This window comes from Carica papaya, chromosome 3, assembly GCF_054855325.1.
Source record: "Carica papaya isolate Zhongbai chromosome 3, ASM5485532v1, whole genome shotgun sequence".
Classification (NCBI taxonomy): domain Eukaryota; kingdom Viridiplantae; phylum Streptophyta; class Magnoliopsida; order Brassicales; family Caricaceae; genus Carica; species Carica papaya.
Genome location: NC_142311.1, coordinates 2,112,282 through 2,124,362, shown reverse-complemented (window position 1 = coordinate 2,124,362; position 12,081 = coordinate 2,112,282). Strand labels below are relative to the sequence as shown.

General features: G+C 33.2%; 2 protein-coding genes across 7 annotated transcripts; both read left to right on the top strand.

The window, feature by feature from the left end:
* The first annotated feature begins 193 nt into the window (after positions 1 to 193).
* Positions 194 to 4,699, top strand: AGT (alanine:glyoxylate aminotransferase). Of its 4 annotated transcripts, none has more exons than XM_022043485.2 (6): positions 194 to 346; positions 1,796 to 2,070; positions 2,791 to 3,075; positions 3,386 to 3,752; positions 3,905 to 4,115; positions 4,410 to 4,699. In XM_022043485.2, exons 2-6 carry the CDS (start codon positions 1,866 to 1,868, stop codon positions 4,545 to 4,547), a joined length of 1,206 nt encoding a protein of 401 aa, XP_021899177.2. In that variant the 5' UTR covers positions 194 to 346; positions 1,796 to 1,865; the 3' UTR covers positions 4,548 to 4,699. The 4 variants fall into 4 exon arrangements, with proteins under 4 accessions (XP_021899177.2, XP_021899203.2, XP_021899187.2 ...); XM_022043511.2 differs by having other exon boundaries at positions 213 to 346; positions 1,857 to 2,070; XM_022043495.2 differs by having other exon boundaries at positions 217 to 346; positions 1,801 to 2,070.
* A 1,085-nt stretch (positions 4,700 to 5,784) lies between these two features.
* LOC110815653 (Saccharopine dehydrogenase) lies at positions 5,785 to 11,343 on the top strand. Of its 3 annotated transcripts, none has more exons than XM_022043536.2 (14): positions 5,786 to 6,078; positions 6,373 to 6,470; positions 6,905 to 6,987; positions 7,110 to 7,236; positions 7,417 to 7,480; positions 8,258 to 8,355; positions 8,435 to 8,519; positions 9,551 to 9,674; positions 10,145 to 10,246; positions 10,386 to 10,450; positions 10,612 to 10,693; positions 10,774 to 10,853; positions 10,943 to 11,028; positions 11,126 to 11,343. In XM_022043536.2, the coding sequence occupies exons 1-13, from the start codon at positions 5,852 to 5,854 to the stop codon at positions 10,998 to 11,000; spliced, it is 1,293 nt and encodes a 430-aa protein (XP_021899228.1). In that variant the 5' UTR covers positions 5,786 to 5,851; the 3' UTR covers positions 11,001 to 11,028; positions 11,126 to 11,343. The 3 variants fall into 3 exon arrangements, 2 of the variants coding, with proteins under 2 accessions (XP_021899228.1, XP_021899236.1); XM_022043544.2 differs by having other exon boundaries at positions 11,112 to 11,343; XR_002539881.2 differs by lacking the exon at positions 11,126 to 11,343 and having other exon boundaries at positions 5,785 to 6,078; positions 10,781 to 10,853; positions 10,943 to 10,973.
* Positions 11,344 to 12,081: the final 738 nt, after the last annotated feature.

Here is a 12,081-nt window from a genome sequence, read left to right as displayed (position 1 = left end):
ACTATTTAAAACTATAGGGCAATATGAAGAATTTACGAAAAATAAATGGGCCCAGAATTAAGAGACTCGTGTTAGTCTCTAAGTGCAAACCTACAAAAATAAAAATAAACAAAATATAACTGAGTAATTAATTGAAAAATCCACGTCATCCAATTTTAGCCGCAGGATTTTCATGGATTTGCTCTTATCTGCCACGTGGGCACGATGGGCCCCGCGCTAACTGTGGTTGGTTCTCCCGTGCTCTTTATATTCTCTGGCACGTTATTTACTATAATCTACCTGCCTAAATCTTTTCCAACAGCCTTCTTCTCCGCTAGCTTTGGAGAAGTCACCCGCCTCTTCAAAGGTAAATCTTCACTTTCAGTCTCTCTCGATGTTCTTTTTTATTTTCTTTCAATTCCAATTCTCAAATCGATCTTACACACAAACACACACTTTCACACAGATTCATTCATATAACAGGCAAATATTATATGGGTGTATGTCATGTGTGAGTTCTGTGTTTGTTGAAAGTATAATTTTCTTTGACCATTTGCTTTGTTTTATGTGTGTGTAGGAGTTTGTATGTGCATGGATTTCTAGTTGAGAGTATGTGCTGTTTTTCTTTTTTTAAATTCTCACATCTATTTGACGCACTCTTGTACGCATAGATTCATACACATGGTCTGCAACAATTATATGAGTGTGTATATATGTGCACGTACATACATGGGTCGCTTGTTGAAACTATGGTATATATTTCTTTGACTTTTTCTGGGTGGTCTCAGAATTTTCCCATGTCAATACTTCTATGTTTCTCTGACTCTGTTGAATTTAATGATTAATCCAATTTTGTTGTCATCTTGTTGCTAGTTTTCTTTTACCCTTGTCCACGAGAGGGGTTAGAACAGGGGTGGAGGGATATATTTCTTGATTGATGAAATGAATAATTAAGAGGAAAAAAGCAAAAAAAAAAAAAAGGTTTTTTTTTAGTGTGTTTTTGGCTTTTTATCTGCAAATTGGTTTTCTTTCTCTGCAAGTATTGCTGCTTATTCAACTTGTTTAGCACCTTATTTTCTTGCATCAAACCAGAGCAAGAAGATTTTCAGAAAAATGATTTTCTTTTAGTTAGCAAATGAAAAAAAAAAAGTTCCTTTTGTCAAATGATTGGTTGGTTTTGGAACCAGCTAGAGGCACTTCAAGCGGTAGGAAATGATTAAAGTGATGAACTTTTATGAGTATATGATCTTTGTTTAGAACCTTTACGTGTTCCATTTGCGAACCAAGTGTTACTTGCACGATATACAATCCAGCAATTGTTAGCCATACTTTGTTGGAAATTAATCAGGATATACTATGCATACGTGTACATAAATATACATACACACAGACAAGCATGCATACACAAACACATATATATACCTTTTGGTTCATCTTTGAATCTTGAGTTCAAATCTAAATAACAATATCTTAAGGTTGTAGCATGTCCAACCTAGTCTTTTACTCATGAATATTATGTATAACAATTAGTTAGTAAGGAAAAATAATTATTAAAAACAAAAAGTAGAGAATATGAACCACCTTTTTCTTTTAGTTTTCTGCTTGCTGATAAAATTCCCTTTGAAACATTCACTATTTTGCTTCTTGAAATTTGGTACAGAGATCAAAAATTCTGTAGAATATCATTTTAATCTTGTTTCGTGCCTTTTTGGATTAGGAATTTAACACGGGAATTTAAGACTGATTTCTCTCTTATAGTTCTTTTTACAGTGGAGTTGAACTCTCAATACTGATATCTCTTATGAATTTTTTATAGTATAGGTAGTTCTGACACTTGAAGTGTCAAATCCATTTGAAGTCACCTGTGGAAATTGTAGGAGGGAGAGATGGACTACGTATATGGACCAGGAAAGCACCATCTCTTTGTTCCCGGGCCAGTTAATATCCCGGAACCTGTCATTCGGGCAATGAATCGGAACAATGAAGATTACCGTTCCCCAGCCATTCCAGCACTGACCAAGACCCTTCTTGAGGATGTCAAGAAAATTTTCAAGACAACTAATGGAACTCCATTTCTGATTCCAACCACAGGTATACCCTATGTTAATATCTACTTGTATGCTTTAGCTACCATGTCCTTCAAATATAGATTTTTTTTGTCTATATTTATTATGTAATTGCTACGATCCTAAGTAAATTTTTATACTTAATAAATATTGTGCAATATAAAAATAAACAAGTTGGTAGAAATAGAAAAGTAAAAGAAATAAATCATTTATGTGATTCAGTCATTGTAATCTAGTTTATAGAAAAGAAATATACACATTTATTAGTATAGAAGAATTTCAGAAATTACAATGTGTTATTCACTTTAGACGCTTACATCTAATAAAGTAACAACAGTGTTGGTTCTGAAAGTAAACTATATGTGTACACGTATACATATGTATATAGAATGACTCCAAAGAAAAAATTCTAATAGTATACAACAATGATTTTGAATAACCATATCCAGAAAGAGTTGCAGATGGTTATAATTATGCATTAAGATTGAATAAGGAATAGGAATTGAATTTCAGTAGTCAGTTCTGTAATGAGAGTGTTATACCATCTGTCACTTTGTGGTTATTTTTGAAGTCTTAAGATTTGCATTGTATACATTGTATACATCATGCAAGCTATGACTGGATGATATCTTAACCAAGGAAAGCAAAATGAAATGAGCTTGCCACATTGGCATATCTGCAAATTATGTATCTTGTCATGGAAAAAGTATAGTATGGCTAAGTTTACATTGCTGTTCTGATTCAGGTACTGGTGCATGGGAGAGTGCACTTACAAACACCTTATCTCCTGGAGACCGAATCATTTCTTTCCTAATTGGGCAGTTCAGTCTGCTCTGGATTGATCAGCAGCAACGACTCAAATTCAATGTCGATGTCGTAGAAAGTGAATGGGGTCAGGGAGCGAACCTAGAAGTTCTGGCTTCAAAACTTGCTGCTGATACTGCACATACAATCAAGGCAATTTGCATTGTTCACAATGAGACTGCAACTGGAGTTACTAACAACTTGGCTACAGTGAGAAAAATACTTGGTAGGATGTGTCTATGCTTTTGGCTATAATATATATCTTCTTTTCTACATGAAGAGAAGATATTTCTTCAGCATTCCATTACCTAATGTTGAAACTGGTAAAAATACAGATGTTTCATTTGAGTCTTGTTGAGTGATTACTTAACTTCTACTTCAGAAGGGTTGATAATATTTTTACATGTTTATATATAAAAATATACACTAATATTAGAAATTGAAACTAGGAAAATCTTTTATGCAGCCTAATTTTCATCTTTCTGACCACATTCTCATAATTTAATTTACTTTTGTTTTTTCCAATCATTTCTCAGATCATTACAGCCATCCAGCTCTGTTACTTGTTGATGGAGTGTCATCCATATGTGCTCTTGACTTCCGCATGGATGAATGGGGAGTGGATGTGGCTTTAACCGGCTCCCAAAAGGCTCTTTCTCTCCCAACAGGAATTGGTATTGTCTGTGCAAGTCCCAAGGCTCTGGAGGCATCCAAAACGGCAAAATCAGTCAGAGTTTTCTTTGACTGGGCTGATTACTTGAAATTCTATAAGTTAGGAACATATTGGCCCTATACCCCTTCTATCCAATTGCTTTATGGGTTGAGAGCAGCTCTGGACCTCATCTTTGAGGAAGGACTTGAGAATATCATCGAAAGGCATGCCCGTTTGGGAAAAGCAACAAGGTGATCAATCTATTATGCCTCTGAAGCCCCATAAATACCTCGTGGTTGTTAGGCTAACATAAAAGAATTCATACTTAATAGTCAAATAACTTTTGGAGAGTTGTACAGGTGATTTTTTCTATATTTGATGAATGTTACACAACATGTTGTAGGCTGGCTGTGGAAGCATGGGGATTGAAGAACTGCACACAGAAGGAGGAATGGTACAGTAACACAGTTACTGCTGTGCTTGTTCCTCCTTATATCGATAGCAGTGAAATTGTTAGAAGAGCATGGAAGAGATACAATCTAAGCTTAGGTCTTGGTCTCAACAAAGTAGCTGGAAAAGTGTTCAGAATAGGCCATCTTGGCAACTTGAATGAGGTACTCTTCATTTCTCCATAAGAATTGAACTAGTTTATTTCTCCGGAGAATTTTATTATTTATTCTCGAATTCCTTTCCCTCACTTTTTAAATATTATGGATAACATTAGTAACTTTAAGTGACCTTAACCTCTTAAAGATCATATTGACTATAACATAAGCGAAACTAAGATACGATGTAACCATATATGTATCGTTTCTCGATGATTTTCTTATCACTCTGAAACGAGACTAGAGGTTATTTCTTTACGGGTTAGACTGATCTTTTATCATGTTGATATTGGGTATGATCAGCTGCAACTGCTGGGTTGTCTTGCTGGTGTTGAGATGATATTGAAGGATGTTGGGTACCCAGTTAAACTTGGAAGTGGAGTTGCAGCTGCTTGTGCATATTTGCAGAATAACATCCCTCTCATTCCTTCCAGGATTTAATTGTAACTATATTCACCTTTCTCTGTAAAAATTTAATCATCTCCTCCCCTCCCCCATCTGCTTTGAACTCTCTGCCAAATTTGCTGCTTAATACATAAAACTTCTTGTATCCTTTATCTTTTCAATCCAATCTACTATTTTATATTCTTTTCTTTTTTCTTCCCGACTAATTACTTACTGTAAATATTTTTTCATTGAAGAATTAGTATTTCTCTCTTTCTATATGAAATTATAGATTCGAATTAAATTGTACATTTCTGTATATTTTTATTAAAAAATTATTTTATAATTAGTGTGAATGTATCACTTAATTAATAAAATAACTTTTTAATAAAAACATATGAAAATACATAGTTTGATTCGAATCTATAATTTCATATATATTTACAAAAAATAATTATTATTAATTTTATACACACTAAAAAATATTATTAATTTATAAAAATATAAATCGTTAATAATACGTTTTTAATAGTCTATTTAGTACTTAAAATTTTTTTTATTTAATAAAAATTTGCACCATAAACCGGAGAAAAAGAAATTTTAATTATTAATATTTAATATCGAATGGGAATTGTAAACTAAATAAAGTGTAAGACATAATTTGTACACTTTGCTCACGTTATTACTAAAATTTATTGGAGAATTTATTTTTAATTTAAATAATTTTAGGATTTTCTTTATAAGTATTTTTTTTATTTTTAAATTGATACAATTTTCCTTCAATAAAATAATTTTTATATGAAATAATTTTATTTTTTTTGGTTAAAAACCATATTTTTTTAATATTATCAAAGTTAATAACTTTTTTTTGTACAAGTATGTGAAAGACTAGCAATAATATTTTTAAATTTAAATATTATATTTTGTAAATCGAAAATTGCAAAAAACAATAATTATATATACACAATAATTTGTCAAAATAATGGAGAGAGCTTCGAAAGGTAATTTAAAATTAAAAGAAGTTGTTATTAATTTATTAAAAAATAAAATAAATTTTTTTTAAAAAAATATCGTATATTTTGTCTAAATAAAGAAATGAATTTTTATTTTTATTTTTATTTTTTCAATACAATATAATATAAGATTCTATTTTTTTATTTATTAAAAATAAAAAATATATATATCATTTAACCTAAATATGAGGTGTATTTATTTATTTTTTATTTTTTATTTTTTTTTTACAAAAACACGTATTGTTTTTACAAAAAATATTAAGAAAATAAACTGAAACTGAAATAGGATAAGACTCGGTGACGCTATTCAGCTTGTGGTTGCTTGACTGTCTGGAGCAGAGAGAACTCATGGCGGGAGCTCTGCTATATTTGAGGTCTCCTGTAACAACAGCAGCCTCTTCGTCGTCTACTAAAGAGAAAGAATTTGACAATGTTCATAAAATTCGGCTCCCAGATAAGACACGGAATTCTCGAGTTTTGATTCTGGGTGGTACGGGTCGTGTCGGAGGATCCACGGCCATTGCACTCTCCAATCTCTGCCCTGAACTCCGCGTCATTATTGGTGGTCGTAACAGGTTGGAGGATAAGTAGCTCATTCTTGAATTTGATTCTTGATGCGCAGAGGATAAAATTGTTTGTTTACTCAAGAAATGGGATAGAGAAATTTTTCTGTACTGAAATTTCTGCAACCTTATCACCATACTCAAATGTTTTAAATTTATTCTAGCACTAGCTTTGCTTCTGTTGTGGATAGGATGGTGATGCACGGATTTTTAGATTTTTAGTAATGTATCTTTATACTCTCTGTAAAGAACTCTGCCTTTCCTTTGTAAATGAATATTTAATGACGGAAGTACTTCATGTGGCAGGGAAAAAGGTGATGCCATGGCAGCTAAACTGGGGAAGAATTCTGAGTTTGCTGAAGTGAATATTGACGAAGTAGAGTCACTGAAAACAGCTTTAAGTGGTGCGGTAATCTTTCCCTGACTAATTTTATATCTGTTGTATTCTTGTTTTTAAAAGATTAATTCTCAGTTTGCATGATTTAAGTTATCTGGTTGAATATCCTATAGACACGACGTCCTTTATACGTTCTTTAAGAGATGTTTTTATACCTTGGGATGGGCATATCTGGTCTCTTCCTACTGGAAGCCTCTCTTTTGAATTCCTTCAACTTGGTGGATGTATATTCTTGACTCAAATCAACTTGCCTTCAGGCCTAACCGTATAGGATTGGTCTGATTTAGCATTCAGATTTGTTCTCTCCCGAATTATAGTTTGGCCTTGCTCAGAAAGAGAAAACAGTAATCATGAATCGCTGTGGGTCTTCATGAAAATATATTTACGACTTTTTGGAACTATATATTTCTAAATTGCTGTACTTTACTCTGTATAATGCAGAAGCAGATCTTGTAGTCCACACAGCAGGACCTTTTCAACAGGCAGAGAAGTGCACGGTTCTGGAAGCTGCCATAGAGACCAAGGTGAGGAAAAGGTAATTATTTAAATTTTGTACCTTGTACTTTTTTTGTGTTTTACGATTATGATTAATGTACAGTCATCTTAAGAACTCTTTTTCCTTTTTCCCTGCCATCTCTCTGAACAGACAGCATATATTGATGTTTGTGACGACACAAGCTACGCATTTAGAGCAAAATCTTTCAAGGATAGAGCCATAGCTGCAAATATTCCTGCCATAACTACTGGTGGAATCTATCCGGGAGTGAGCAATGGTGATATTAAGCACATATTTATTTGCTATGTCAATCTTTTCACTGACCATAATTTTCATTAAACAAATTGAAAACATTCAAATTTATTTATAGATAGACCTAAATTCTGCTGATTTCAAAAGTGAACTTGTACTCTTCCTTTTTTAAAACACCTTATACTTATGGGCTAGTCTCTGACAGTGATGGCAGCAGAGCTGGTTCGTGTAGCAAGAAGTGAAAGCAAGGGCGAGCCAGAGAGGCTAAGGTAGTTGTTCTTGAAGGAGTCACAAATTCTTGATTGGTAAATTGATTGGCATAATAGACAGTCCTGCGGCCATTAAAGTGTTTCCTTCTCTTCTTCTTTTTTATTTTTTATGTGGCAAAAACATCTAAGGGATAATAATGTTACATAACCATGTGCATTCCATATCCTCTTTGTATCATTGACAATAGTTGGAGCATAACCTTGGTGTTGATGCAAGAATTCTTTGTAAGATTTTCTTTTTCAAATTTATGAAGTTCTTACCATATTTGTGATTCTTACTCATTTAAAAAAATTATTAGAATTCTAACTCACCTTCTTTAGTTTTACCCCAGTTGTTTGCCACTTCTCTGTCTAAAATTTTCCGATGAAGTTTCAGCTACTTAAACTGCGGATGTATTTCTTTCCAATGTACAGCAAATTTAACTTATTGAATTTGTCCTAATACATGCTTAAACCTTTTATTTGATCTTTTCCATTTTCAATCTTGTCATCTTTTTCTCAATCTCTCGTGATGTAGCGTCATTTTCGATTTACTGATGCTCATTTCCATGTAATCTGTTGTCGTAGAAGAACCTAATAAAAGTTTTCTTTTAGTTTAATGTAAATTGCACTGTCAAGGTTATTCATTTCTCTTAGATTACTATTCCTTCAACTTTAGGTCCATGGAAAAGTTTTATCTGAATGTATGCTACTTTGACAAAATAACCAAAATAGATAACTTTTCTTTTTTGTTTTTGGCTGCATATGAGAGAATAATGTTAAAATATATATTCACAGATTCCACTACTACACAGCAGGCACTGGTGGAGCTGGTCCTACTATTTTGGTGACTAGCTTTTTGCTTCTTGGAGAGGAAGTTGTTGCATATAATAAAGGTCAGTTTGTGCAGAATTTTTGCAAAACGCCATCCATTTTATTTGATACCTAATCATCATCCTCTGATTACTCAATCAGGAGAAGAGATCAAACTAAAGCCTTACAGCGGAATGCTGAATATTGACTTTGGAAAAGGGATTGGAAAAAGAGATGTTTATCTATTGTAAGTTCTATAAGAAAGAAATTGCTCTTAAAGCAGTAGGTCATCCATAAGTAGATTTGTTGTGGTTAATTCCACATAATGTTGTCAGAAAATGGGTATCAACATTGGAGAGTGTCATTGTGACATAATTATTCGCATCTGTAGTACTCCAGAATGCCAAAGAAGAATCTCTCTTTTCAACTTGATGAAGTTTTGATTTTTCAAGAAAAGAAAAAGGAAATCTTGATGAAGTTTTTCATTTGCTGATTGCCATTTCCTTTATGGTGGCTTTGTGCATAAGTTAGCTTCCCATTTATGTTGATGATAAAATATTAAGTTATACTGCAACCAAGATGTAAAGGTTCTTGTTTTAGACCTCTTGAGATATATATTTATGTACACTACATATATTTAAGCCATTCTAAGCTGGAAACCTCCATTCTCTTCCAGCAGATCAATGAAAAAGGAAGAGAAGAAAGATGTAATCTAAAAAGAATTCCTGCTTATGACAGCCAAGTCAAGTTTCTAGTTTTTCTTTATACTCTAAATTCTTGATTTCCCATCATTAATTTCTTCCAGCTGCCTCATTGTCACTTGGAGGCTGACGCCTTCTGGCTTTTGTATTATTACGTTAGATTCAACATCGAACATCATATCAAATTCTAGTGTTATTACATGTAGGATAAATAGAATTTTGTCCATGAGACCATACTATATAGTGGCCCTACCAATGGGATATAATTAAGATGTGAATATAACAAAATGATCCTTTGTTTTTTTAGAAAAAAAACTATCCTTCATTACTTGCACGTAAGGGTATTGAGTCACTAATTGTCCCTATGAAAGGTTGGAAGGTGTTAGAAATCACTAGAATATATTGTGTCCCCTGACTAATAATTATTTTTCTTTTGGAATCAACATGGGAATGCCGTCTGTTTCAAAATGACAGCTTATGATTCACTGAAGTGGAGTCGTTTTGTTTCTATCTGCTTGATTGAGAAACTGGAGAGTTATTCTTCTCAACATCAGTTTAATCAGAACCTTATTTTCAGGAACTTACCAGAGGTGAGGAGTGCTTACAAAGTACTAGGGGTACCAACTGTCAGTGCTCGATTTGGCACTGCACCGTTTTTCTGGAATTGGGGAATGACAGCCATGACAAATTTTCTTCCTATGGTATGCTTTTTATATGGAGAGAAAAATTTATGCTTTTCACATGACCAAGAATTCATTTCCTGGTGACGAGATAATTCTGATCTCTTATCAAGTGTTAAGAGTCAACTGTTAATGTAAAATCCACCCTCGGCAACTATAATTGGGTAATTGTAGTTAAGTAGCAGACTTTAAGAGATGCAATTAAATTCAGTAAATAGTTGGTATGGTTTATAGTAACCCATTAAGTCCAAGACATGGTTTTATGGTTTAGTGTAACCAGTCTGCTCTTCCTTCAGTTAAACTTTAACTAACATTTTACTCTCCTTATTCTCATGTAATGACAAGTCATGCTTTTTCATGGACTTTGTTACATAAGCTACATTTACATGCTGTAACCTGTAGAAGAAGAAAGACTGCCACCCAATTTCTATGTAAACTCTTTATAAATAATTCTTCTCAATAAGTCAATGAGTTTTGAGTAAATCTTACAGGAATTTCTAAGAGATCGCGACAAAGTCCAAAGATTGGTTCAATTGTTTGATCCCCTAGTTCGAGCAGTTGATGGGATTGCTGGAGAGCGTGTGTCCATGAGGGTACTACATCATGCAAATATAAATTAGTTTTATTTTTCTCATTTGAGATATTGTTGAATAATAGACCTATCATATATTTATTGCTTCTGAAGTTTTCTTCCTAATCTATTTCTTCTATTCTCCGCAATTTTTTTGTCAGGTTGATTTGGAGTGCACAGATGGACGCCGTACTGTTGGTATATTTAGTCACAGAAGGCTTTCAGTGTAAGGCCTAAATTTACAGATATTCAGCACAACCCTTATTCAGATAATCTTTCTCATATGTTGTGTATTCTATGAATTTTAATTTACAAACAGAAATTTAGAAGGGTAGTGCTCATCTTTTTAAATTAGATATTACAAAAAATAGCAATCATGTCTTTCAGATCTGTTGGAACTGCTACAGCTGCTTTTGCCCTTGCAATTCTTGAGGGAAGCACACAGCCCGGGGTTTGGTTTCCGGAAGAGGTATGTTCAGCTACAAAAAAATTTAGACTGTCTAAGGTACAACTAAACGTTGCAAATCATTCATCAAATTCCACTTTTAGCCTGAAGGGATAGCAGTTGAGGCAAGGCAAACTCTTCTTGAGCGTGCTGCACAAGGAACAATTAATTTTGTAATGAACAAGTAAGGGTTCTAACTCAAGAGTTGAATTCTCTTCCTTATTATGCTTATATTTTCCTAGCGTAAATGTGACCATTTTTCTTTTCTAATAGGCCACCATGGATGGTGGAAACAGACCCAAAAGAGCTTGGATTAGGAATATACGTGTGACAACACTTAAAAGGAGAAACATTAGAAGGTTCAACTTTTCTTCCCTCTTCTCTTATTAATGGCTTGGGGTTATTCAAGTGATGTTGTTTTAGCTGGGCTGGTAATATTTAGCGTCCTTGTGGTAGGTACTGGAAGTCAACAGATTTGTTCAAGTACCATCCATGTGCAGAACAGCATCCAACTGATGATTGCTTGCCAGAAGAAAACAAATGAGAAATGTTATGTAGCCATTATCTCTATGAAATTCAATTTTTTATTCTTTCCAGAAAAACATATAACATTTCGTTACATTTTTTTACAAGTTATTGAATATACGGTCAAAGATACCAATTTTTAAAGCTAATTTCTTGTTTCCTTTCTGCACCCTTCTGCTCTAAAAAGGGGGAAGAGGAAAAGTTAGATCCTTACGTAAGTAGTTTCCAACCTCAGCTTCGTACATAACAGGGTCTTGGAACCCTAAAAAATTACAAATTCATGTATCCATATTGTGGCTGATCAGTTTTGAGTGACCCAGATTTTGTCAAAAGGTTATTTAAACAAATTCTCAGAAGTTATGTTCCCTCTTTACCTTTTTTATGGAAATTTTCTGTGGAGTGAAATTTGGAAGGAACGACTACTAGAAACTCAATGCAGAATTTATGGTTCTTATAAATTTACTTTTGGTCTCCTGAATACCTGAACATATTACTTATCAGTATTTTTTTTCCTATTAATATTATTTGAAACATTGAGCAATATATCTGGTTTGCTGCTATACTCATAACTTCATTAATTTGGTCTATACACCCACATACACTCAATACTGATTTTCTTATGGTTATGAGCTTACATAAAGACCTCCAAGAAGAAACAAGTTAGGGTGACCCTTTCGACAACTCCATTCAATAAGGACAAACTTTGTTAGATATATGAAAATATTTTATAGTTCTTTAATATTCATGTTTTGTTTGTTCATAAGACTAGAAAATGTGTGTACTGCAGATAAATTAAGTATGAATAAAAATAGTTATTTAGAGAAAGGTTGAAACCTAAGATTTTAAAATTTTCAAACTCATCACTATTTTACTATTCTTATCTTTTT